The sequence below is a fragment of the Eptatretus burgeri genome, chromosome 11 (genome assembly GCF_056783735.1).
Source record: "Eptatretus burgeri isolate ZD-2024b chromosome 11, Ebu_testis_v1, whole genome shotgun sequence".
NCBI lineage: Eukaryota > Metazoa > Chordata > Myxini > Myxiniformes > Myxinidae > Eptatretus > Eptatretus burgeri.
In genome coordinates this window covers 69,917,382-69,943,204 of record NC_140971.1, presented here as the reverse complement: position 1 = coordinate 69,943,204, position 25,823 = coordinate 69,917,382, and the positions used below count along the sequence as shown (strand labels likewise).

Here is a 25,823-nt window from a genome sequence, read left to right as displayed (position 1 = left end):
GAATTTATTTCCATTTGCCTACCCCTACCCCCTTAATTTGAAATATGTGCACTTTGTGCGTATTCGGTCCAAACAAAGGATAAACGCCTGGCTATAGCTAATACATTTATAGGATTAAGACAAATTCTGATTTTAAATACCATAGCTATGTTTATTTGTTAATATAACATAGTCAGGTCAAAATTTAAAACAATTATACTAATTCTGGATTTTTATTTTCAGGCATGGAGGGACCTGAACGGTGTGCCATCTGCAAACAGGATGGAGGAGGCCCATCAGCTTCAACTCTAACAGAAAAGGGGTGTTCAGCCATCAACCAGGCCAGCAGCGCAAGGAAAGACAGCATTCACACTGTACCCGGGGAAAGGGTGCACAAAGACTGCCGGCGTATATACTGTAACCCACATCAGATAGCCAAGGATACCAGGAAAGAAGAGTCAAAGGCCAGTACAAGCAATGATAGACATGTACTTAGATCATCTAAGGAGGGGTTTTCTTTCAACACTAATTGCCTTTTCTGTGCTAGACCAGCCAAGTTTGGGAGGAAGCGGAAGACGCAGGATGTGCTTCAAGTAAAGACAATTGAATTGAAGGACACGCTCCTGGCAATATTCCGCGAACGAGCCGATGTTTGGTCAGATGCTGTGAAGGCACGGATTCTGCATGTGCATGACTTGCACGCAGCAGATGGTTTACCACCAGACATGCAGTGTTAACTTTCGCACAAATAAACAGATACCAATAGCTCAGATGACGGACACCGAAGAATCCAAGAGGACAAAGCTTGGACGGCCGCGAGGCAATGAGAAGACAGCAGCATTCTTGCAAATGGCAAGATATCTTGAGGAAAATGATGATGAGCAGATCACCATCAATGATCTCATTGACCTCATGTCACAGAAACTGGCAGGCACTAACCACGAAGCATACAGCTACACCCACATGAAGGCGAGGCTGTGGGAACACTTTGGTGACAGGATAATCCAAACTGCGATCAACGGCAAGCTGAACGTGGTCACCTTCAGGACAACAGCCAGGGCAGTGCTTCAGGAATATTACAACAACCAGCAGCAGGAAAAAGACACTGAAGAGAAAATCAAGCTTGTACAGGCCGCTGCCAAACTCAAAGAAGACATTAAAACCATTGAAACATCCCATGAAGTCTACCCATGTGGTGATGACCTGCAATCGCAAGAGGCTGGCAATAAATACTTACCAGATACTCTGCTGGTACTGCTTGAAGGACTGTTTTTGGGAAAGAAAGATGGTGGTAAAGTGGCTTCAATTGGGCAAGCCATAGTGCAGGCAACTAGACCCAGAGTCTTCCTGGCAACACTGCAGTTTGGGTTGGGTGTGCAGCTATATCACCACTTCGCATCACGATTTCTCATCGACTCCCTTCATCATCACGGGTTCTGCTGTTCATATGAAGAGGTGCATCAGTTTGAACGAAATGCGTTCAGAAGAAGAACTGTGAGACACACCATGCCTCAGGGGATGCTGATCTCCTGATTGTACTAAAGGCCGTGCAGTCTGCTACTGTCACCAACAGTGTTAGTTGGTGATGACACAGACCTCCTCGTCCTCCTATGCTACCATGCAAGCTTAGAATCCCATGACCTCTTCTTTTGTCCCGAGCCAAAGAAGAACAGGAAGAAGCCTCATATCTGGAACATCAAGGCTACAAAGAAAATGATTGGTACAGACATATGCAAGCACATACTGTTTCTACATGCAGTTCTTCGGTGCGACACGACATCTTGTCTTCATGGGATTGGAAAGGGAGCTTCCCTCAAAAAGATCAAAGCAAACAACACATTCCGTGAGCAGGCCAACGTTTTTAATACATATCCAGCTTCCATATGTGATGTGGCAGATGCAGGAGAAAAAACATTGGTGATAATCTACAACGGAAAGTCAAATGACACCCTGGACACCCTTCGGTATCAGCGGTACTGTGACAAGGTGGCTTCGAGCTCCTCTCACGTGCAACCACAAACGTTACCACCAACATCAGAAGCAGCAAAGTATCACAGCCTGTGCGTATATCTGCAAGGCCAAGAATGGAAGGGATGTGCAGATGAACTTCTTCTGACAGACAGGGGTTGGCAGAAGTGCGATGATGGTTTTGTGCCACTTCAGACATCAATAGCTCCAGCTCCTGAAAAGATGTTACGGGTCATTAGGTGCAACTGCCAGGCTGAATGTAGCACCATGAGATGCACATGCAAGAAGCACAACATTGAGTGCACTCCAGCTTGTAGAAACTGCAGGGGCTCTGGCTGCACAAACACTCCATGTGACAATGATGAGGATGATGACGACGACATTGTCGAGTTCTAACTTTAATACGCTTGATTTTTCTCAACATGTATAGTAAGTTTATAATGGATGTAGTTTCTGAGTTTAATGCGAATTTTCGTTTTCATTTCGAAACCTTCGTCAGGCAGATGTGATTGCCCCGAGTGGAATTGTGAATTTTGTCATGTTTCAATGATTTACATAATTATATTGTAACAAGGAAGAATTGATTCGATTCTGGTGACGATCCAAATCAGACTACGAGAGTTTTTAAGTGATTTTCACCATTGAGAGATGGGACCAAAAACGATATAGTGTAGTATAGCATGATATTTCAAAAATGTATTGAGCCTGATGTGTTCTCATGGATCAGGCATTACGTGGCAGAGGTATGCGCTCTACCGAGTGCCCTTATCGTTTAACATGCAGTGAGAATGATAGAGATGCAAGGACTGACAGGAAGAGCAGAAAAGCTCAAAATATATTACATAGGCTTTGATATCGGGTAATTGAGCTGAGATTTAAACATAAACTCTCAGTTTGTGATTACACGGTCAATGCTTAAATTAATTCTTCTGCACTGAAATGTACTAAAACAGTTTTTTCTTCAAACAGATTCAATTCACACAACTCCAGAGCCTGCATTGTCTTCAGACTGGTCCACAATAGCATAACTCTAAGATGTCCTGAGCTGAAGTTAAACACCAGGACCCTCATTACAGTGATGAATGAGTAGGGAGATGTTCTGCATGATTAATGGCATTAAATCCTTCCACAGATTATCGGAAGTTTAATTCCCATCATGATAAAATGTTGTTTGGCCTATATCAGGATGAACACTCTTCAAGAGAGGTTAAAAACTTAACTATTTAAACGCAACTCATGTTTGCTGAAACAAAGTAGATCAACTAAACTAGCGGGCATGCCTTCGGGTGGGATGACCCTTCTTGCTCGCCTTCGGTGGACATTGTGCTGCGGCACATTCTTGGAAATGCAATTGATAATTTTTGTCATTTTTGAAAGAAATTTTATCGATCACAACATAACGTACTCCATATCATATCGTATCATAAAACGAGAGAGTTCGTAGAACACGAATCGTATGCAATGTTGAAGTATATACTTCAATTTAAATAAAATAATTTTAAAGATCATTACATTCTGGAAGTTTAGTGCCGTTGAAGCGGTCGTATACACCACCTTGTAATTTGTCCAAGTACTGAAAAACGGAAGGGTTTTGGTCGACAAGAAGGCGATTTGTATTCTACAGTATTCAAGCATAGAATTCAATGTCAATAAAATAAGGATTTTAAAAGTCGTGTGAAAAATTAATTCCGGAATTTACCGACGATGACGCAGTGTCATGCCTGTTCGTGTCCTTTTATGACATCCTTAAAAACAGTAAGTTTCCTGTTTGGAATTATTTTCAATTTTGTTTGACTGCCTGCAGCAGAGTTTAATAATAATAATAACTAGCCGAAACCCCGTCACAGATGGATTCCGTTCATTCAACCACCCTCACCAGCTCACCCACACTCGAGGGACATGGACTGGACAGGGCGTGCTTGCCCCGTCCTACTCATCCCCCGCCCCTGCCGCATTCCCCCCCCCCCGCCTTCAATTTGCTTACTCCCGCCCAAAAATTTAATCACCCAGCCCCACCACTTCACTCCCCGTCCCCCGTCTCTTGATTCCCCGCCCCACTTGCCCCTGGGCCTCCGCCCCTGTCCACCCCCTCACACTCAACCCTGCCTAATTCACCCCAGCCCCCGCCCACTCATCCCCGCCCCATTTCCCCCCATCTCCCGCTTTCAATTTGCTTACCTTGCCCCCCGCCTCTTCACTCCCTGCCTCCGTCTCTTCATCCCCCACCCCCGCCTCTTCATCCCCCGCCCCCGCCTACGAAAAGTGTTTATTCTGCTTCAGAGTTGAAAGTTCACTCTTGCCACTATGTGCTATGCACTCTTACAGGTACGAAGTCTTTCAGTCCAGGTCATAGTACCGAGAAAAACGTGACGCGACCGCGAGGACGAGCACAAAATTGGTCCTTCAGTATTAATATATAGAAGATACAATGTTTCTTGTTACATTTTTCGTGTGAAATTCACATTCTGAGGTAGTCAGCATGTGCAGAAGAGGGTTTTACATTGCAGACGCTATTTTCGAGGAGTGGAATTGCACCTCTCAGCGGTAACGGTCTGTCGACGACAGACGTAATGACGTCAGTGAATGACCGATGATGTCATGACGTCCTGACGCCTCTCAGCGGTGACGTCACACGTCGCCATGTAAACGAATGTAAAACGAAAAGTGTTTATTCTGCTTCAGAGTGGAAGGTTGACTATTGCCACTATGTGCGATGCACTCTTACAGGTACGAAGTTTCTTTCAGTACAGGTCACAGTACTGAGAAAAACGTGACGCGACCGCTTGGAGGAGCACAAAATTGGTCCTTCAGTATTAATATATAGATAATTTAAAAAGTGTCTCTTCTCTGCGCATGTGTGATCGGGACGAATTGTGAGCCAAAGTACGGTGAAACGGCAAATTTGTTTTCCCGTTCATGCTCCGATTTGTGTTCAAAATATGTTTAAACCTAGAAGGGCACTCGGTAGAGCACATACTGCTGCCACGTAATACCTGATCCACGAGAACATATCGGGCCCAATATATTATTTTTAAATATCATGCTATACACCACTATACCATTTTTAGCCCTATCTCTCAATGGTAAAGAATCACTTAAAAATTCTCGGAGTGTCTGATCCAAATCTTCACCAAAATCGAATCAATTCTTCCTCGTCACACACCCAACGTGTCCAACAAGTTTCATCAGAATCCTTCCACAACTTTTTGAGATATCCTGCACATAAAGAAACAGACAAAAAGGTGTGAAAACATAACCTCCTTCCCCTTTGCTGGCAGAGGAAATAACAATATTTACAGGTCTTTCGAGGTCATGGGTCTTTTCTTTTCTTTCAAGCTTCTGGGTCTCACTATCTGCCATGACCTTTCCTGGGAAAGTCACATTTCCAACCTCGCCTCAAAAGCCAGTCGCCGACTGGGAATCCTCCGTCGTGCAAAGTCCTTCCTCGGCCCTCTTGAGCTCCTGACCACTTACAAAGTTTTTGTCCGTAGCCTGATGGAGTACTGCTCTCCCCTCTGGGCTGGTGCTCCTGCCTCCCACCTTTCTCGACTTCACGCTGTCGAAACCAGGGCATTTAAGATCATTGGCATCTCCCGCAATGAAGCTGAGTCTTTGGGCCTCTCACTCAATCACCGCAGGTTAGTCGGTGGTCTTTCTGTCTTCTGCCAACTCCTCTCCAGCCTTGCCCCCCCTGCTCTCTCTGCGATTTGTCCCAACCACATTTCCACAGGGCGCTCAAGGTCCGCCAACAATCCCCTTCTGGTAAAACTACCAAAATCACGAATCACTGCTCATCTTCACTCTTTCATTCCTCTTTTTTCCCGCCTTTGGAATAAACTTCCTCACTCTATTCTTTCCCATTCTTCCCTCCAGGCTTTCAAAACAGCTGTTCACCACCACCTCTTATCTTCCCCCATCCAAATCCTCGATCTTTTCTACCCCCGATAATCCACCCAAGCCCACTTCCTTCAATTCTCCTGCTTTCCTTCCTGAAAGTCCCTGTAATGTCCATCTTCTCCTCGCCATGTTCCCCGTCCCATCCCCATCCCTCTCCCTTCCACAGTTCACCTGTGTCTGTTCCCCAATGTTTTGTCCCTTCCACTCCCGCCCCTCTTGTCTCATGCGTCCTTGCTGTGAGTTGTGTGTTTGCTCTCATACGAGCCTCGACCAAGGTATACAAAAAAAAAAAAAAAAAATGGGGGTCGAACAAGGTCGAAGGGGTCTCAGCAATCTAAAGGGTCAAAAGGTACATTCCAATAGTACGGAATTAACAGAAAAAAAAAGCAACACACACACACACACACACACACACACACACACACACACACACACACACACACACACACACACACACACACACACACACACACACACACACATACACACACGTTGCAAAAGCCACCTGCTTTTTGTGATATTTGAAAGATATATTTTGTGATCCTATATTTCCAAACTGCAGTCTTAACAGCTGACTTCCAATCTCCCTTTGGAGGATACCGTGCTCCCCAATGCGCTACCCCCTCCCCCTGTGTGAAAGTGGAGGGAGAGAGTATCACATATATGATTAGTCGAACCTGACAATCAAAATCCATCCAAGAGTGCTCAACGTGGCCAATAAGCGCGTTAATCGTTGTGATTCTTGAGAGAGAGCAAACAATTCTTCACATGACTGGACTTACCAGCTCGATTTGCGAATCCATATTGTTCTGTGCTGCACCCAACACCACGGTCCTTTACAATCAGCCTCTTTCTTCTTCGCTTTCTTTAACTGAAGTGCTGAGGAAGAAAGGAAAAAAAAAAAAAACCCGATGTTTCTTGATCGTAATTTAGCAACGCTCATCAATGGTGAAATAAATAAATAATAACGTTCGCATCACAGGGATTCTTCTTCCTCTTCTTCTTCTTCTTATTATTATTATTTTTTTTTTTGTGTTCACTGGCATGATCAGAGCCCCTCACAGGGTTTGCGGGCTATGATGGCTTTTCAAAGGAAAAAAAATTGTTTTTATCAATAATTACACATAACGCAAACATCGTTTTGACAGCATTCGCATGTTAAAGCCATTTTCAAATGAAATTAAACACCATTAACACACCGACCGACGCGCTCAACAATATGACATACACCGCCCCAACTCCCCAGGTCATTCAGACTATCAAAAACTGCTTGCAATCTCCCCCTGCTACAGTACAGTATTGACCAGAAAGAAAACTATTTGCATGCCTACATATCGGCCCCGAGGCCGTTTGTACTCCGTAAAACTGCTTGCAATCTTCTCTCCCATTGGGCAGCGAACTGCTTGCAATCTTCTCTCCCATTGGGCAGTGGAAATGGTTCGTGCTGATTGGATAATAAGCTTCAAGCAAAAAAGGGATCACGTTGCTGTTGTCTTTTGATTCAGGTTGTGAGTGTAAAACGTTTTGATTTTTTTTTTTATGGGTAGTATATTGTATAAAAAAAAATTTTTGTTTGTTTGTTTTAGTTGTTCTTAGTTACTTGGTTCCCAATTCACACGACCCCACCTGATCCTTGTCCCGTTGGTGTGCTTGTATATTGGTCGGCGGGTGGTTCATCGCTCTGCTTGTTGTTCGGGTAAGGTCCCACAGCTCTCTCCTCATCGGTCTCGGGAGGATGTGAACGGATTCGAGTTTGTTAAACACGTCTTTCATCTTCTCTCGTGTCATTTTGCTTTGACGTCATGAATTCGTTATCTTATTTTCCAAGTCGGTTTCTTTCTGACGAAAACTCGCGGCTTGGACGATGTGAATGAGCTGCGATGTTTCTGGTTGGAAATGGAATTTAATTAATTTTTAAATACCAGTGCATGCCCGTACGTGCGTGGCCGTACGTGCAAACCAAAAAAAAAAAAAACTTTCAAACCGCGTGCCAGAAACAACAACCACACAGGCCGTTCCTTCGCTCTCACATGCCCGTACGTGCGTGGCCGTACATGCAAAAAATAAATAAATAAACTTTCAAACCGCGTGCCAGAAACAACAACCACACAGGCCGTTCCTTCGCTCTCACATGCCCGTACGTGCGTGATAGTACGTGCAAAAAATAAATAAATACATATACAGTACTTTAAAACCGCTTGCCAGAAACAACCACACAGGCCGTTCCTTCGCTCTCACATGCCCGTACGTGCGTGATAGTACGTGCAAAAAATAAATAAATACATATACAGTACTTTAAAACCGCTTGCCAGAAACAACCACACAGGCCGTTCCTTCCCTGTCGTAACCGACGACTGGATTGGGGCATTGTGTTTAAGAAAATCGAGAAAGTACAGAAATCGAGAAAGAAAGAAAGAATACAGTACGTCGTCACTGTCCGGAAGTTCGCATATCGCAGTTACGATTATTCAATTAGCGCCAACGTATTTTGCCTTTTCGCAATGTCATCGCAAGGAAAAAAAAAATAGAAAAAAAAAAACGTTCGTGCAAAAAAAACAGAAAAACTTTCAAGCTGCGAGCCAGAAACGACAACCACACAGGCCGTTCCTTCGCTCTCGCGTTCTCGCGGAAACCACACTTCCACACACAGTTAATTATAATCAAGTTTACCTCCCTGTCTTTGCTTGCCATGACTTTCGCTGCCATGTAACCGGCACGGCCCCTGACGTCATCGCCGGCCGGCCGAGCACCGGCCGACGCAGCCACGTGTCATGTCATTGGTTGGTAAATAAATGGCCATAACTTGGGAAGTACTTGTCTGATTAATATTAAACCTTGAAAAGGCACACACTCAGGTCCCCAGCAATATACCTGGCAAGTTTCAATTAGATCAGACCAGTGGTTGTAGTGAAACAGCGGACACACACACACACACACACACACACACACACACACACACACACACACACACACACACACACTGCTGGAATTATAGATAGATTGAATTTGAGGACCTAAGAGTCTTCCATTTTCTTGTGAACTGTGCTGTTTTGTTTTAGTACGGATTATGGTGAGGGAGACGTACTGGGTACTTTGTATACGTACTGTTTGAATCCCAGGGCAAGGCCGTCAGTCGGGCGTGCTCCTTTAGATCGGGGGAAGGCGTTTGAGTTGCTCATCGAACACAGAGCACACCTCGATGAAGATTAAACCTGGCCTGATGTTCTACAATCTACAACATGGCGTGGACGAGTAGTACAATCAACGGTAGTTACCATACTTGAACTTTCAACAAAAGGTCACTGGAAAGGGGGGAAGGACCTTATTCTAATTCACGGACCATGGACCAGTGTTTGCTATTTACGAAAATCGAAGATGTTTTTATTGGTGCCGGAGGCATTATGTTTCCGGGTTGTCCGTCCGTCCAGATTTTCATTTACGTGATAACTCGAGAAGCAAATTGTAGAAGTTCATCAAACTTGGTAAAAAGGTAAAGTAAGACGGGGCAATTAAGTGATTCGATTTTGGGCCAGATGTGATAAAGGTCAAGGTCAAACTGAAATTTTACTGTTTACACCCTAACTCAAATATTGGACAGAATTTCATCAAACTTGGTACAAAGGTAAAGTTAGACAGGGCAATTAACTCATTAGATTTTGGGCCAGATATGATAAAGGTCAAGGGTCAAATATGTCTATACTCAAGTGTTTGTGCGGGAGAGCGGAGGCATACCCGTCGACTGCGCGCAGTCAAATTACTCTAGTTTATTTTAATTTTTTATTTATAGATATATTTTTTGACCCTGCACTGCCAGCTCCGTGGTAGTTAATGTGGGATTTTCAACTTTGTGACTCGTGGTTTGTGAGGAGATGTAAAACTGACAGACTTTTTGTTTGTTTTTAGTATTTCAGAAAATTTGAATAAATACCGAGTCTTGTTTGGAAAGCTAATGATCCATTTAGTTGGAACAACAATGCCATTTAATTACGAAGATACCTGTTTTAAAAGCCCGTTTTTCCCAGGACTGCGGGAGAAGCGGAGTCTCGAGCTTAAATGTATATTGTGGTTCCTGATGTCGTAGAATACTAAAAATGGTACCGTTGAGAAGTTGATCTATTTACTTGGAACAAAAATCCATGTCGTTTCAACATAAAGATGCCTGTTTCTCTGGAATTGAGGAAGAACATTCAGGAATGGGAGCTGAGTGCAGCAGTTCTAATAGAAACATTTATTATTCTATGACAGCAGAAACCCTTTAGATTTTATGACATGGAAGGAGCATGTATGTATATATATATAGATATCTTCTTCTTCTTCTTTCGGCTCGCTCCCGTTAGGGGTCGCCACAGCGGATCAACCGTCTCCATTTCGCTCTATCCTCCACATCTTCCATTGACACTCCAACCACCCGCATGTCCGCCCTCACCGTATCCATGAACTTCTTCTTTGGCCTTCCCCTTCTTCTCCTGCCTGGCGGCTCCATCTTCAACATCCTTCTCCTGATAATACTCCGCTTCCCTCCTGAGCACATGCCCAAACCATCTCAATCTCGCCTCTCTCACTTTGTCTCCAAACCGTCCTCCCTGCGCTGTCCCTCTAATATACTCATTCCTTATCCTGTCCATCCTCGTCACTCCCAACGAGAATCGCAGCATCTTTAACTCTGCCACCTCCAGCTCCGCTTCCTGTCTTTTTGTTAGTGCCACCGCCTCCAAACCATACAACATAGCTGGTCTCACTACCGTCTTATATACTTTCCCCTTCACTCTTGCAGCTACCCTTCTGTCACAAATCACTCCTGCAACTCTTCTCCACCCACTCCATCCTGCCTGCACTCTCTTTTTCACTTCTCTCCCACACTCTCTGTTACTTTGGACAGTTGATCCCAAGTATTTAAACCCATCCACCTTCCCCACCTCAACTCCTTGCAACCGCACCATATATGAGGTATATATATATGTATATGAGGTACCGCGAGGAGGAGTGATGTAAGGGACACTTCGGCCATTTTTGGAGTTAATGCCATATAGCACTATTTTAACCCTTACCTTATCATCATCATATCATTAAAAAATGTCGTTTACATCACTCCTCACGGGGCCTCATATAAATTGTTACGGTTGTGGAAATTCACAGATCACCATTCAGGTTCCCCGAAGGTCAGTTATTTCGGTAAGTGTGTGTCCAGGTTAAATTTCCCCACCGATGTATAATGGGATTTATTTGTGTGCCGGGCTGTGAATCTTGAGGTAGTGTTATTCTTTTCTGTCTTTAATTTTAAACAATCATCTCCTCACCACCTTCTCCACAACCGCCAACATCTCCTCACCACCTTCTCCACAACCGCCAACATCTCCTCAACACCAATCTCCACAAACAGACGAACTTCTCACCATCATCTCCACAAACAACATCTCAACAAACAAACTAACTTCTCCTCACCAGCATCTCCACAACACCGCCATCTTTTCACCAACAACATCATCTCCACAAACAACATCTCCACAAACAAACACGATGGCATCCTCAACAGCGGCAAAGTGATCTCAAACACGGCCACGTTGTAAAAGTGATCTCAACCACGGCCGCATCTGACGGCGAGATCGGATCAGAATGGTGAAAGGGGCGGAGCTAGCCGGGGGTGAAAGTTCAAAGGTGAAAAGGGGGAGGGTGCTGATTTTGGGCGATGAAGCCCAAAGCGACCCTCCCCTCCGGGCTATAAAAAGGTGCGTTTCAACGCCGAGAGCGTTGTTGGTCGGTGGAGGGAGTCGAGTTGGGGAGTCCAGTTGGTTGTTGGTCGGTGGAGGCAGTCGAGTGGGGTTGAGAGAAGAGTTGGGCTGGGCCGTTGGAGTCAGCAGCGGAGTCTGGAGACGGGAGAAGCCGGCAGTTGAGTTTGAGTCGGGAGAAGTCACTGGCCGGAGAGACGTCGCCAGCAAGCTACGTAACGGTCTGAGCGATCGGGCCCCGAGTCGGTCGAGCGATGCTGAGGAGTGTGCGGGCTCTTAAAGAGCATCAACTCTAGAAGAGCAAGGCCCGTTCGCTCCTCTGAATCATCGTCGGCCAGGCCCGATCGACCAGGCCGCGGGGAAGACAAAGCGACCGAGGAGGGCCGCCCGCCAAGCTGCTCGAGCCGCTTAAGCGACTGACGCGTTTGGTGACACCCCCCGGTGAACAGAGACATACTGAGGGCCCCCCATGAACAAAAGACCCATCAAGTCGCCACAAGGGCGACGAGGTAACCTGCCCGGCCTCTCGGAGCTCCTTCGGTCGTCCCAGCTCCGAGGAACATTAAAGGCTTACGAGCCCAGTTCTTTCTTTCTTGGGGTTTGCATGAAAGTCTGTGGCGCCTTGTCTACCAAGTACAACTGATTAAGTGCATGTACATAAATAGACATCGGCTGTAGGTTTTTACTCGTGTCTTCTCCCCTATCCCCATTCATTGCATTGCTTATGTGTGCAAATAAATGTTCCCCATTTGTGAATGTCACCTGCTCATTGCGTCCCTTCCTCCATTGACTGCCATAATTGCGTTCGGAATAATTAGCTGGCTGATTATAAGCCGATAAAACGTACATCTGGTCCGACGGGGCTTGGCGATTTAAAACCGCTCGGCAATCTCAAACAGAACGAGCTGCTTAAAGCGGCTCGTTTTCATGCAGGCTCCGTTGAGGTGTAAACTCCCGGCATTTCTGTCTGCGCGAATAATTAGGTACATCGACAATTCAGCGATCGACCCTGTAGCGCGTGGACAGAAGAGTTGGCTGGTTTATGGTGTGGTTAAAAACACCCGTAGCTGGGTTTCGGCGTTTATTCGAAAGCTGCGACTAGATTGCTCGTTCGGTGGGCGTGCGCGGCCACAATTGAGCTAAAGGCGGTCGCCCGCACGCCGGACGGGCGAAAATCCACAACAATATTTTCCCCCTACAATAGAAAAATACACTGAAGGAGCATACAAACAGCCATGACAACTCGGTGCTATAAAATATCTTTTTGTGTGTTTCCCTTCATTTTACACCCTCGTTGACACTCCCAGATAGACATTTGTGAAGTGTAACATGTAGTCTTTTGATTAAACTCATCAGTTAAGGCATGGGAAGGAATGCCTCGTTGTATCTTAAATGACCACAACAACAAAAAAAAAATCCAGAGCGATCAGAGATTGCAGATCCTCGCCAGGACTTATTTTGTGTACTGATGTTACGTAAGAAGAGACATAATTAGAATTGCCACTTTATAACTGGTGGTAGTGATAACCAGGTACCAATATGTCCTGCTTTGATCAGACACCTGACCCCTGACATTTTTTTATTTTCAATTCAAATGGAACACCAAATAGGTACAGTCCTGCATTGGAGTAATCAGAAGGAACCCAAAAAAGCAAAGATGAAGTCGTCAGGAGGAACCTGGATAGGATTCACATTTCAGCTGACTACTCGACCCTCAAACCCATCCAGGCACAGCCAAGTGAGCCTAATTCAAAAAATAATCAAAACTAACCCAGATCAAACAAATTAAATAATTCTGCCTGCCAGACCATGTGTCCAATCAAGGTGAAATTTAAAATGTATTCCCCATCATTACTCGATCAAATATTCTGAAGTTTCACGTTGATTGATTCAGCAGTTCCACAGAACATTGTTTAATATTTTTCTTCAATATGGCTACCAAACCATGTTACCTATCAATTATTCCTCAACAAATTTGTACACCCATGGCTTCAACATTTGTGTGAATTTTTCCCTTTGTCCAGCCATTCTCGAACATTTTTATAGGTTTTTAGGGTAAATCCAATATGGCTGCCAAACCATGTGATCTGACATCTGTGAACCTTTTGTTCCTCATAGATAGGTGGTCATGCGTGTAAAGTTTCGCCTCAATCTGTTAAGCCACTTCAGAGAAGATTTTTGAAGGATTTTTTTTCATTTTTTAACTTTTTAAAATATGGTTGCTGAATCGCATCACATGATCAATGTGAAAAAAAAATGTTGCTTTTTTTTCTTTTTCCCCTTTCTTTCTTTCTGTGGACTTATCCCAAGATAACCCTCAAATTTTCATACTGATCAGATGTAGCGTTCAACATGTCCGTTTAGGACGTTATCACAGGCACCTATGACATCATAATAAATCACTCTTATTCCCCATGAGTACTTGCTATGTCTCAAGTTTCAATTTTTTTTTCCTTGATGCAGTTTCAGATAGAGGTCCAAAGTTTTTTTTCTGTTTTCCAGCATGGCTGCCACACTACATGACTTATGACATCATAATTGTCTTTAAAACGTTCTACTTAAGTCGTCGCTCCTATGGTGAAAATTTTGTCTCAATCTGATAAGCGGTGGCAGAGAAAAACACAAAAGTTCTGTGCAGACAAATTAACCCAAATGAAATACCCTCTCCTTCAGCGAGGGTAAAAATTCTCTTGAAAATTGGAGATATTTAGTGTGAAAATGAGTTTCTACTTTTTCATTCATTTTCATATATCTTGAAACGAGGAAATTGATTCGCCTTTACTTTTTCTGTTTCACATATTGGATCATCGTTTGGTTTGACTGCTAAACACGTTTGCAAAATGACCTCAGATGCAGGAAAAGGGCTGCTTGTGAAGTGTTTGTGAAAGTGGGTCGATTATCACAGCACACCAGCGATTCGCACGTGAAATCAGCAGATCTGCTAAGAAGGTGGGTGGATAGGTTGGGTAAGGAAGACATGTTGCAACAAAAGTGACCATGTCCACCAACACGGCTCCAGAATAAGTGAGGTTCATGGTGCAATGTTACCATGTCTAAAGTAATTGATCAGAACCCAATTGGGGTTTGGGAATTCCACATTGTACTGTCTCAAATCCATCACACAATGTTGTTTAGAGGGGCCAATACTTGGCATTCTTCTTATTTTTTATTTTTTATGATTTTTTTTTTCTCCCTTTTGGGGAAACAACTGTCTGAAGATTAGTAATAATCTGAATTTTGCAGGAATGGCAAGTCTTTCCTTGTTTTTACATCCTCATCTTTTTTTTTATTTTTTATTTTTTAAGCTGTCATTGTTGATGACCTAAAGGCATGTTGACATTTGCTTAAGTTCTTTGAAAAATTTTTAGGGGCTGATAATTAGTATTTTGGGAGGGTGGGGGGGGGAGTGTTTTTGGTTTCCATATTTCATAACTTGTCCATATTTGAGTGAGCACACACTTGGAATGCTGAGGTGGAGCCTAAGTAGGAAAAGTAAATATCTGTTGTGCATTTAACCTACTTTTCCAAGTCCATTTTGAGGTACTACATCTCAGTTGGGGGTGTGAGTGCTTTTTTACCATAAAGTTGAAATTGAGGACTGTCTTGTAAAAATTGTCTTCGTCAATTTAACATGAAAACTTCCAAATTCCCTGAGTATAAAATGGTGACTTTTTTTGTAAAATTATTATCTTTTTTTTTTGGACTTTCTCTTGTTCCAAAGTGCAAAGCTACAAATTGCTGGAGTACAAAGTCACATTTTGTTTATATTTCAAAACAATGTTTCATCCATGGTGTGGAGAGGTGTGTGCTAGTTCAGTGCAGATGACCTTTTGTGATACAAAGCAGAGTACCCACCCTGCGGGTGATCTTGGTCCAAGCATGCAATGCGTTGTTCTGACACATTTTATTTTGGCGGTGTATAGGCAAAAAATAAAAATAATAACCTGGGTTATGTGCATGAAGCAAAAACATACCGACTGCTTATAATTTAAAATGCACCACAGCATAAGACCAGAGGGGGAGCACTCTGTAGAGTGCAAAACCTCTGCCACCAATACTGCTGGGTCATTAAGTGAACCTGATATCCCATTCATTGTAGGTCAAAATGGATCAGACTCGACTGAACCACGATTGAATAAACTAGATCGACACGCATGTAGAAATGGCAAAAAAAAAATCGAAATTTTTTTGAAAAAAAAGTTGCAAAATTTGTTTTTTTTTCTCTCCAACAAATTTTTTTGGGGGGGGAGGTTTGGAAATCACTTAAAACATGTAGAAATGCAAAAAAAAATTCAAACGTATTTTTCAAATAAATTCGATTTTTTTTTTTTTTTAAAGTTGCAAAATTTTTTTTTTTTTTTTCTCTAACAAATTTTTTTTTTGGGTTGGAAATCACTTAAAACGTGTAGAAATGCAAAAACAAAAATTCAAATATTTTTTTCAAAATGGCTGCAATAGCGGCCATATTGGACTTTGGAACAAGTCCAAAATCTAGTGGCATGATCCTTGGACCAAACCTAATCCCCCCACCAAGTTTCCTCGAAATCCGTCCAGGAGTTTTTCCGTATACTGTTCACAAACAAACAAACAAACAAACAGTCAGGGGTGAAAACAGTAACCTCCATCCATCTTCGATGGCGGAGGTTAACTAGAGGGGGAGCACTTGGTAGAGTGCAAAACCTCCGCCGCCAATACTGCTAGGTCACTCAAGTGAACCTGATATCCTATTCATTCAATTTGACGTCAACAGTGCTCACAGAGTTATAGTTTGCAACTTTCCCTTTAACTTTTAACTTTTACATACTCAATTCATTCGTCATAACTAGATTCCTTGAGACAGAAATTGATTTTACATGGGTATATCCACCTGAAGTTCCAAAATCAGCCGCAATTATAATTTTGGCATGTTTTTTTTTTTTGTGGAAATCACTTATAACATGGAGAAATGCAAAAAAAAGGAAATCGAAATTTTGTTGAAAAAAAAAAAGTTGCAAAAAATATTTTTTCTCTAACAATTTTTTTTTGGGGGGGGGGGTTGGAAATCACTTAAAACATGTAGAAATGCAAAAACAAAAAAATTCAAATATTTTTTCAAATTGGCTGCCATAGCGGCCATATTGGATTTTGGACCAAGTCCAAAATCTAATGGCATGATCCTTGGACCAGACCTCACCCCCCCCCCCACCAATTTTCGTCGAAATCCGTCGGAGTTTTTCCGTAATACTGTTCACAAACAAACAAACAAGCAGTCATAGACTGGTACTTACGAAATCGTCAACTTGACCTCTGACCTTGTCAAATAAAAGCTCTCTCGAGAAGGTAGCGACGCAAACCAGAAGTTTCTACAATGATTCTGTACCAAACCATCAAAAATCGAATGTTTTGTATGTTTGACCTCACTGTGACCTTGACCTTTGACCGATTTTGACCAAAATCTAATCAGCACTAGCCATCACCCTCCTCAATCACGTGGTGTAATTTGACATTGGTAGCTTCTTCCGTTTTCGAGTTATCTGTACCAAACCATCAAAAATCGAATATTTGACCTCACTGTGACCTTGACCTTTGACCGATTTTTGACCAAAATCTAATCAGCACTAGCCATCACCCTCCTGAATCACGTGGTGTAATTTGACATTGGTAGCTTCTTCCGTTCTCGAGTTATCGTGCCTACAAACAAACAAACGGAAGTCATCAATATACTTACGAAATCTTTAGATTTCGTAAGTAACAAACAAACAGAAAGGGGTGAAAACAGTAACCTCCATCCCTATTCGATGGCAGAGGTTAATAATGGACTTGAGAGCTTGAAACGTTAGACTTTTAAAACTTTCGTCCCAGTGATCTACCATATTTTATCTTCATATATTTTCTCAAATATACAGTATGTATACATACATACATACACAGAGTGTCCCAAAAGTCACCTCGGGATTTAGAAATTAAATAACGTTTCTGTTTTTTGAATAATTTGTGATTACTTTTATACCAAAAGAAAATTTACAAAATGGAGATATATTTGCTCTATTTATGAAAAATGATGCAGCTTCAATGTCCTCCATTTTCGGCTTTGCAGAGATGGGCTCTTTCGACAGCATTTTCCATAACAGCGGACAATAACTCTGGCTGCAACCCTCGAAGTTCTGCACAGATGTTGTCCTTGAGCTGCTGAATTGTATGGGGCTTATTGATGTATGTACACGCTCCTTTAGGTAAACCCCAAAGAAAATAATCGGGAGGCGTCAAATCAGGAGACCGTGATGGGCAAGAAATTTCTGAATTTCGCGAAATTATTTGGTGTCCATGCTCTTTGGGTGAGAATAATTGATCGATGATATTTAAAATAAAATTCCACTGTTTTGGTTCTTTTGTCAGTTGTGAATTTTTTCATGTGTGATTTCCAAATGTTAATCTAAATTCTGAAAAGAAAAGAAAAACAAATTATTAAAAAACAGAAATGTTATTTAATTTCTAAATCCCAAGGTGACTTTTGGGACACCCTGTGTATATATTGTGACCGATCTGGAAACCATATGCATTCAAACATACAGATGTCCCAAGAGTCAGTTATTCCGTTAAGTACATGTGAGACGGGTTCCTTCCTTTTGTCTAGTGGGCGAATCAAAGGTGTGCGTTGCGATGTCCTTTTAGGTAGGTTATTACATCCAATGGACCATCCAATGGACCATCCAACAACCAACCACGGTACCTTCCAGCGCACCATCCAACAACCAACCACGGTACCTTCCAGCGCTTGCAACCCTCGTCTCGCTGGCCACAGCATACGGAGTAAAAACGTCCAGTCCGCTGTTCCTTTGCGCTTCTACAAACGTTCCTTTTCAATGTTGGATCTTCCTCTTGATGAGTCCACACGCGTGGAGGGGTGGGGCAGGCCTCCCGGTTTGGCAGAGGCCCCGCCCAGAAAGGTTGGACCCCATGAAGACCCTCGGCGGACGGTGACGTCTGTTTCACCGAGCCCCCGCCCCGTTCGGGGAGGTCCATAAAAATACGACGCGATCCTCAGAGTGTAAGTTTTTTTTGGAGGAGTTGAGTTGGTTGGTGTGCGTCCGGTTTGAGCTGGAGTCTGGGGCGTTCGAGTAGAGTTCTGCATTTGGCTGGCATTCGTTGGAGATTTCCTGGGTCCAGTCCGCGACCCTGATCTCTGCCCTGGGACTCAATGCTCCACTCGGGTTCCTCCACAGGCACGAGCCCCACGCGTGTGACTGTGGGCCGAGCCGCACGACCATTAGCAGGTGCCGCACCACGGAGCACCCCCTCCCTTCAACGTGCAGGTACCCAAGCGAACTGCGACCCCCAGCTCATCTCTCCCTCTCTGGCTGCGGGGGTCTTTTAATAAATCATCTGTGTGTGGGCCCGTCTTGTAAGTAGAAACTGTATAAGTGTTTTTGAACATTGTAAATTCTTGCTTTTATATTCCACGATAAGTCTTGCTCTGTGTCTTCTTTATTGTAAATAAATTACTGTAGAAATGTTCCCAGTTCGTTTCCGTCCTTTCTTTCATTGGTCCAGCATGGTTCGGATCTGAGTTTTTTTAGCCGGTTTTTGTTCCCGTTAATCTGCTCATCCTCGCCGGCACGGCTTTGGCAGTTCCGCTCGACTGCACCCGAACCGGAGTTGGTAGTCAGTAGTTGGAACTCTACCGCAGTTGGTAGAGTGACCCGGTTTGAGCAAGACATGTCGAGGGCGTGGTTCCCCGGTAGACGACACCGCATGGTTAATTAGGTAAATTGGTTCTACACAAAAAGACCCTATGCCACGCGGTCGAGATATTGGCGTTGCACGGTTGGTTAAGCGACCCGCCGTCTCACGGAATTATCCGAGAGGGACGGCCTACAATTCCGGAGAGTCTGGTGGGAGGCGACGTAACCTCCCCCACCTAGTGGTCATTCTCGCCACGGACCTCCAGCCTGCAAGTGTGTGTGTGTGTGTGTGTGTGTGTGTGTGTGTGTGTGTGTGTGTGTGTGTGTGTGTGTGTGTGTGTGTGTGTGTGTGTGTGTGTGTGTGTGTGTGTGTGTGTGTGTGTGTGTGTAGATATATAATTGTTTCTCAGCTGAAACTTTCACCATTTTATCCCCCCCCCCCGTCCTTGTAGTTCTTCTTAAAAACCTGTGGGGGAGGGGGGAAACATCATGGCACGTGGACAGCAAAAGATCCAGTCTCAGCAGAAGTCTGCAAAGAAACACGCTGACAAGAAGAAGCAGCAAGGCCATGATCAAAAGACAGCTGCCAAGGCTGCATTAGTCCATACGTGTACAGTGTGCAAGGTATGTTACCAGGCTTGCTTGTTTGTGTGCCTTGATTTGATTACAAGAGTTTACATGGAGACCTGTGCTTTAAGATGCTGTCACTTGCATGGCCCCCCAACCAAAACAGCAACCGACGCTGTGGGAATTGCACATGCCAAGGTCGTTTGCCTTGAAGATGGCCAAATTTGGCACGATGCACCCTGAGCGGCTGGAGGTGCTTCGCAATTTAATGAGCATGTCTAAATGCTTGTTGTTCCCTTTAACTACTTTTCTTCTCCAGGGATACTCAATAAAGCCAAAACTTTTTGCAGGATGGTGGGCAGACATGTGCACAGGCCTATGAAATATAAATTGATCATATGAGATGACAGACATGGGAATCGCATCTGAAAATTATCTCAAGGACTTGCACAACATGGAAGCTGAAGCCCTTCCTCCCTCTAAGGGCCCAAACACAGTTGGGCATTCACATTCACATAGAACTGGACCAACGGATAGTGTTTCAAGGCCGTGTAAAAGAACGAAGGCTTGCAGGAGAGAGGGCATAGGAGGGTGAGCTCAGTCCAAGCGAGCACAAGCTCTCGACGAGGGCACAAGGTGTTCTAAATCCCCCTCTTACTGCCCTCAGTCTTTCCAGGAATTTTGTGATGACTGTCGATCACGATGGCTGGTGCCTGCGTTGGCAGATCCCTGATTGATGGAGACAGAGCCATCTTCCCACATCGGCAGCTGCATCTTGTGTTCTGCCGGCCCGAGACAGGAAGGTGTACCCTGACCCATGACCCAGTTCCCCACTGGTTCCATACATGGGTGATGGCATGACGTGACATCCTTAACGTGACTATACTAAAATGACTTCACATCCACCAAGTTGGGCTACACAACAGAATTTTGCCCAAACTGCATGTACTTATTCCAGTCAAAAATAATCCTAAAGTCGCAAATACAAATGTGGGTTTATATATTTAATTATTTTATTTTTATTTATTTTTTGATTATATATTTTTATTATTATACAGGTATACCTCACTTATTGTTGTGGATGCATTCCAGAAGAACACCATGTTGAGCAGGGTCTAATTTCTCAGACTTGCATGTATTAATGGGGGGGGGGTGCGTTCTGTCGACATTATAATTGTAATTGTAACTTCCATTCGCATTGTCGACAGCATAATACGGATTATATACAGTATATAGATGCTAAAATAATACATACTGTATCTGAAAAACATTCCATGGGTCATAAATAAATGAACAAAAACAAAGTTAATTTAACACTCGCTGTTATCTCAGAGCTAATGTCGGCCGTGTTCAGATGAACGAAAATGGAGCGCCGGATGTAGGTCACTGAAATGGTGCGGTGGTTTTAAAAAAATTGTATTCTTCATTTCATGTCGCTGAGATGTGTTTGCTTTATTTAGATGTATTTGTGCACCTTTTTAAGCATTTTTGTTGAAAGCCAATCATGAAGTATCCCAGAAGTAACATTCCTGAAAAGTGTATCTTGCCCTGAGAGCTGGACTCCACTACTTTACATATTCATTATAAAATGACTTGAGGGCACTGTAAAAACATGTTTTATACTGTAAACAGTGATGTATTTCAAACGACGCTATCACGAAACGACGTTAATCGGGGAGACTTTAAGCGGGGTCTTGCTGTAAAATTTTATTATTATTATTATCATAATTTTTTTACATGTTTGAGGCTTGTGGAAGAGCTAGGACACAAAAAGGGGAAACACCAATCGCAAGGCAGAGGGAGTAAGGCAGATAACAATGAAGGGGTAAGGAAGAATGCAAATGGAGGGAGAGAGACAATCGGGATACTTAAGCAAAAAAAACATTTGGGGGGTGGTTTAATGAGCGGAAAATATGATTTTGAATGGGGATTACTTCAGATGGTGGTTGTTAACAGCTGTTTTGAAGACCTGGAGGGAAGAATGAGATTGCATAGAGTGTGGTAGGTGGTTCCACAGGTGGCAGAAAAAAAAAAGAGGAAAAAATGAGTGGAGGTGAGCAGTGGTTCTGGATTTAGGCAGTTTCACTCGGAGGGGATTGCTGGTGGACTGACCTGCAGATGGTGGGGGGGGGGGGCAAAGCATGGAGAGGGCAGAGGCTGCAAGTGCAGATATATGGCAGAAGAAGATGCACCCCTGACCTGCTGGTGATGGCGAAGTGATAGGCCCATAGACTCGGTTTCATTGCAAGAGATTCTAATGATGTTGAAAGCTTTTAATTTTTATTTATTTATTTTCCTTCTTCTTCTTCCCCACGGCATAAAGCTGAGAGATGAGGCAGTACTCCATTGAGTTGTAGATGAAAGCTTTGTGGGTAGACGAGCTCAGGTGTGCCAAGGAAAGACTTTGCACAATGGAGGATACCCAGTCTGTCTGGCCAATATTTAAATTAGACATCCTTACCAAAAACAAAAATGTAACCGTCATTGTGGGACTAACTTGATGGTTTCGGCTTTTTCTAAGCTCTGATCAGATTTTATAACGAGCAGGTTTACATGTCAAAATATTTTCTTGTTGGAAAATGTTGGCATGTTTGATGTTATCTCTGACATGCATTCAAGTTACTGGAGTTACATTTCAATATGGTGGCAGGTAATTTGATTATAGTTTCTTGTGCCTTTTAAACCTCTCTGCTTACACTGACCATATTTTAAATACTGTTAGGTGAACGCCAGGTTACCTTCAAGGGCTTATGGTATTTGCTATTTAGCCGGAAACTGACTCCTGAAGTAATGCTTTAAGCGGTCAATAATTTGCACAAATTGATGTCCAAATGGATAGTCATTCCTTTTTTGTGCTCTGTCATGTGGTTATCAAACTCAGGATTTTCACCAAATTCATACTCAAGAGTTCCCAATTAAACTCAAACGCTGACATGGGAATCAAGACTCACCAGGTCTCTTTGGAAATGATTCATTAATCTGTTGATGCACAAGATGGGGCATGGAATCCCAGACAGACAAATCGATTAAACTAAATTGACAGACGAGCTCCATTGCTATGGGCCCACACACAAAACCATTGTGCATATGGAGAGATTGTATGGGGTAGAAAGTTCCAGGCTGCTGTTTATCGAGCCGATTTGAGGCAGAACGGCAGGAGAGTGCTTTGAAAGGGAGCAGGCAGGTGGACTTTTGAGCACCTGTCTCAGCATGGAGAGGGAGTGGAGGGCAGGAATATGAAGGGCAGGGATACATTATTTTCGTACCACCCCTGCCCCGACTGACCATCACACTTGGCCAATCACAGCCCCCTCTCCCTGAACCACCCTTGCTTCTATCCTTCCCAATCTCCCCCCCCCAATCACCAATCTGAGGCTAACCAATGACCAGCCACTGAGGATTTGCCCAGAGTGGTCCACTGCTTTATTACAGTTCAAAAAGTCTAAAAGCTGTTTGAATACAATAGGTGGTTAAAGCCTCAACAATTGACTGCCCCCCCCTTCAAAAAACACATATACACACACACACACCTTGCAAACGTAATACTTTTTTTTCCTTTAAATTTCTTTTGAAGCTTCATAAAATAAGTTTCCCTTCCATCTGCACATTTTAAAATGTTTTTTCTTGTGTCAATTTATGCAACCTCACTCCTCCTACTCCCCCCTTCTTAAATGTCTTCAACCCCATCAAAGCATTCTTTCTCTTGCTCTGTCTCCCTTTCAGGCACAAATGCCAGATCCGAAGACTTATCGGCAACACTTTGAAAGCAAACATCCGAAGGTTCCCCTACCATCTGATTTAGCTGAGGTTCAGGCCTAGCTGTTGCATCTTTGACGTTGCTGATGACACTGATTAATCCCTCCCACACCCTCTGCCCAACACCTTTTCTAATTTTGCAGCAGATACCACTGATGAGATATTAAAATTGGGTTTTAATTTTGCTTTGGCTTCCAGGTTCCCTCTGGCTTGTTGTTGCCTTATTGCTCTGAAAACAAAAATGTAACTTTGTCACAGCCCATATTAATTTTTATGGAATATTGTGAGGTTTTCATTGTTGGTTTGTTTTTCTAATAAAGTATGTTTGCATTCGAAGGTTTGTTTTCTAGAATTGTGTTGATCTCATTTGAGCAAAGGTTTGGCTTTGCCTGTGCTATTTCATTAATATATCTTTTAAAATTGCAAGTGCTCTTGGCATCGATCTTCAGGTGGAAGCAGTCGCACCAGCCCAGAATGGGGAGAAATATTCCATGGAACTCCATATGAAAGCCTCATACACCATGATGAGAAGCCCTTGTACTCGATGCAGCTTCGGAATGCCTATTACCTGCACGGTGGCTATCTTTTGATGGTGATATGGTCTTCCCATGAAAGCTTATGGCAGCTAGTGAGACAAAGGTATTCCATGGTCTTCACCTCTTACAGTGACTGTCAAAAGGTTGAAACACGAGACCACCTCTTTAATTTTTTTTTTTTTTGAACTGCACGCTGTAAAGATTATTTGGAGTTACTTTCCACTTCTCCTCCAACTTTTCCATTTTCACACCTGGCATTATACACCACATTTCTGACTGACATACATCTCGGCAAGTGTCCAACGAAGTTTCTCAAGTAGTGCACTTCACCCTACCCTGGCTAGTCTGTTTCATCCCCAACCTAACTTGAAATGTGGATAAATGCTTCAGGCTGGGTATTGCATCAGAGAATGTCTCGTATGAGATGTTAAACTGAGTATCCTGTCTGCTTGCCTTACAGTAGTTGGTGGACATTAATGATACCACAGTGCCTTTCCTGAACAGTACATCACTTATCACTGCATCCTGAACAAATTTCAAATTCCTGCTTGACCAAAAAGTTCATCAGCCTTGCTCTGCAAACCGGCATTCACATGATGCTCATTAATGAATGAATCTGTTTCCAGATGACCCTTTTGAACAATTGCTTGTGTTGTTTTCTTTTAAAAAAATTAACTACCTATGCTCATGCTTATTCTTGCCTGCTTGTTGAAAATAAATTCAGTCATGTGGGAAATGCTGTGCATGCCACTCAACATGTTGGTGTACAAATTTTGCTTCTCAGTTGCTCTTGCATGAACATGTAAATTTTTCTTTTTTTATATTATTTATTTATTTATTTTAACTTTGAAAATAAACTTGTACTCCCATAACTTTCAAGGGTGATGTATGTTAATTCACTGGAAGTGGTTACAGTACAGTGGCGTGGGAATATTTGAGGTTTGGAAGGGTGGGGGTACATCTTGCTTGTTTTTGTGCCATTGAAGATTTGGTGGGGAGATGGGAGACAAGTTTTGTACCCTATTGATAGACCAGATCTGTATCCAGAGTCAGGACTTTAACCAAAATCTAATCAGCAAGTTCTCAAAATCCATAACGTTTTTGTAATATTGTCTTGGCCCTATTTCTTAATGAAAGGAAGAAAAAAATTTCATCCAGATCTTCACCAAAATCCACTCGATTTGTCCTTATCAAACACCTAACCTGGCCAAGTTTCATCCGAATCCATCCATAACTTTTTGAGATATCCTGCTCAGATGGTGGTGAAACCATAACCTCTCTCCACTTTCAGTGGTGGAGGTAACAAGGGGAAAGAATCAGTATGTAGAATGTGTGGATGGGCAGTGCATTTTAATGATTAAAGTGAGGATGAAACAGACAGGAAGATTATTCCACAAGGGCATCCATGAATGCAGCTGGGCAACCACCCTTTGACTTTGGGAGGATGAACAGAGTTTCTTTAAGGGGTGTGGGTTGCTAGTGGAGGACAGCAGTCAAAGGAACAAGGTCAGAAGTAAGTTATAAAATGGAGAGCCTGTCACTGGTAAGAGTGGCAGTCCTTGGGAATTTCCTTCTTGCCTTGAAATACAATTGTGTGGAATGCCTTGTTTTCAAATGTCACAAGCAACAAGGTGGAAGCAGGAGCACCAGCCAGTGGTGAGCATTACTCCATGTAATGCCATGTGAAAGCTTTGTACACCATGATGAGAAGCCCTTGTACTCGGTGTGGGTTT

At 43.2% G+C, this 25,823-nt stretch overlaps 3 protein-coding genes across 17 annotated transcripts in view; 2 read left to right on the top strand and 1 right to left on the bottom strand.

Annotated features, from left to right (window-relative positions):
* The window catches only part of LOC147017325 (uncharacterized), a 133,090-nt gene extending 129,206 nt beyond the window's left edge, over positions 1–3,884 (top strand). For both annotated transcript variants that reach the window (XM_085846866.1, XM_085846867.1), the window contains one exon: positions 223–3,884. In XM_085846866.1, coding sequence (XP_085702992.1) covers positions 664–1,512 — 849 coding nt within the window. In that variant the 5' untranslated portion in view covers positions 223–663 and the 3' untranslated portion in view covers positions 1,513–3,884. The remainder of the gene's footprint in view (positions 1–222) is intronic.
* Positions 1–7,239, bottom strand: part of TAF1B (TATA-box binding protein associated factor, RNA polymerase I subunit B) — a 77,442-nt gene extending 70,203 nt beyond the window's left edge. Inside the window, exons 1-2 of one of the 8 annotated variants that reach the window (XM_085846859.1) lie at positions 7,176–7,239; positions 6,627–6,723 (exon numbers count right to left, since the gene is read on the bottom strand). In XM_085846859.1, the coding sequence (XP_085702985.1) occupies positions 6,627–6,647 (21 nt within the window). In that variant the 5' untranslated portion in view covers positions 6,648–6,723; positions 7,176–7,239. The other 7 variants (XM_085846861.1, XM_085846860.1, XM_085846862.1 and 4 more) reach the window with 7 other exon arrangements.
* On the top strand, positions 7,208–24,962 carry ZNF706 (zinc finger protein 706). 7 transcript variants are annotated; one of them, XR_015049445.1, is made up of 6 exons: positions 7,338–7,352; positions 7,431–7,540; positions 14,421–14,519; positions 19,684–19,855; positions 23,522–24,193; positions 24,551–24,962. XR_015049445.1 is itself a non-coding variant. In XM_085846872.1 (4 exons), exons 3-4 carry the CDS (start codon positions 19,721–19,723, stop codon positions 23,615–23,617), a joined length of 231 nt encoding a protein of 76 aa, XP_085702998.1. In that variant the 5' UTR covers positions 7,281–7,349; positions 14,421–14,519; positions 19,684–19,720; the 3' UTR covers positions 23,618–23,890. The 7 variants fall into 7 exon arrangements, 6 of the variants coding, with proteins under 6 accessions (XP_085702996.1, XP_085702994.1, XP_085702998.1 ...); XM_085846872.1 differs by lacking the exons at positions 7,431–7,540; positions 24,551–24,962 and having other exon boundaries at positions 7,281–7,349; positions 23,522–23,890; XM_085846869.1 differs by lacking the exons at positions 14,421–14,519; positions 24,551–24,962 and having other exon boundaries at positions 7,332–7,349; positions 23,522–23,890.
* The last annotated feature ends 861 nt before the right edge of the window (positions 24,963–25,823 follow it).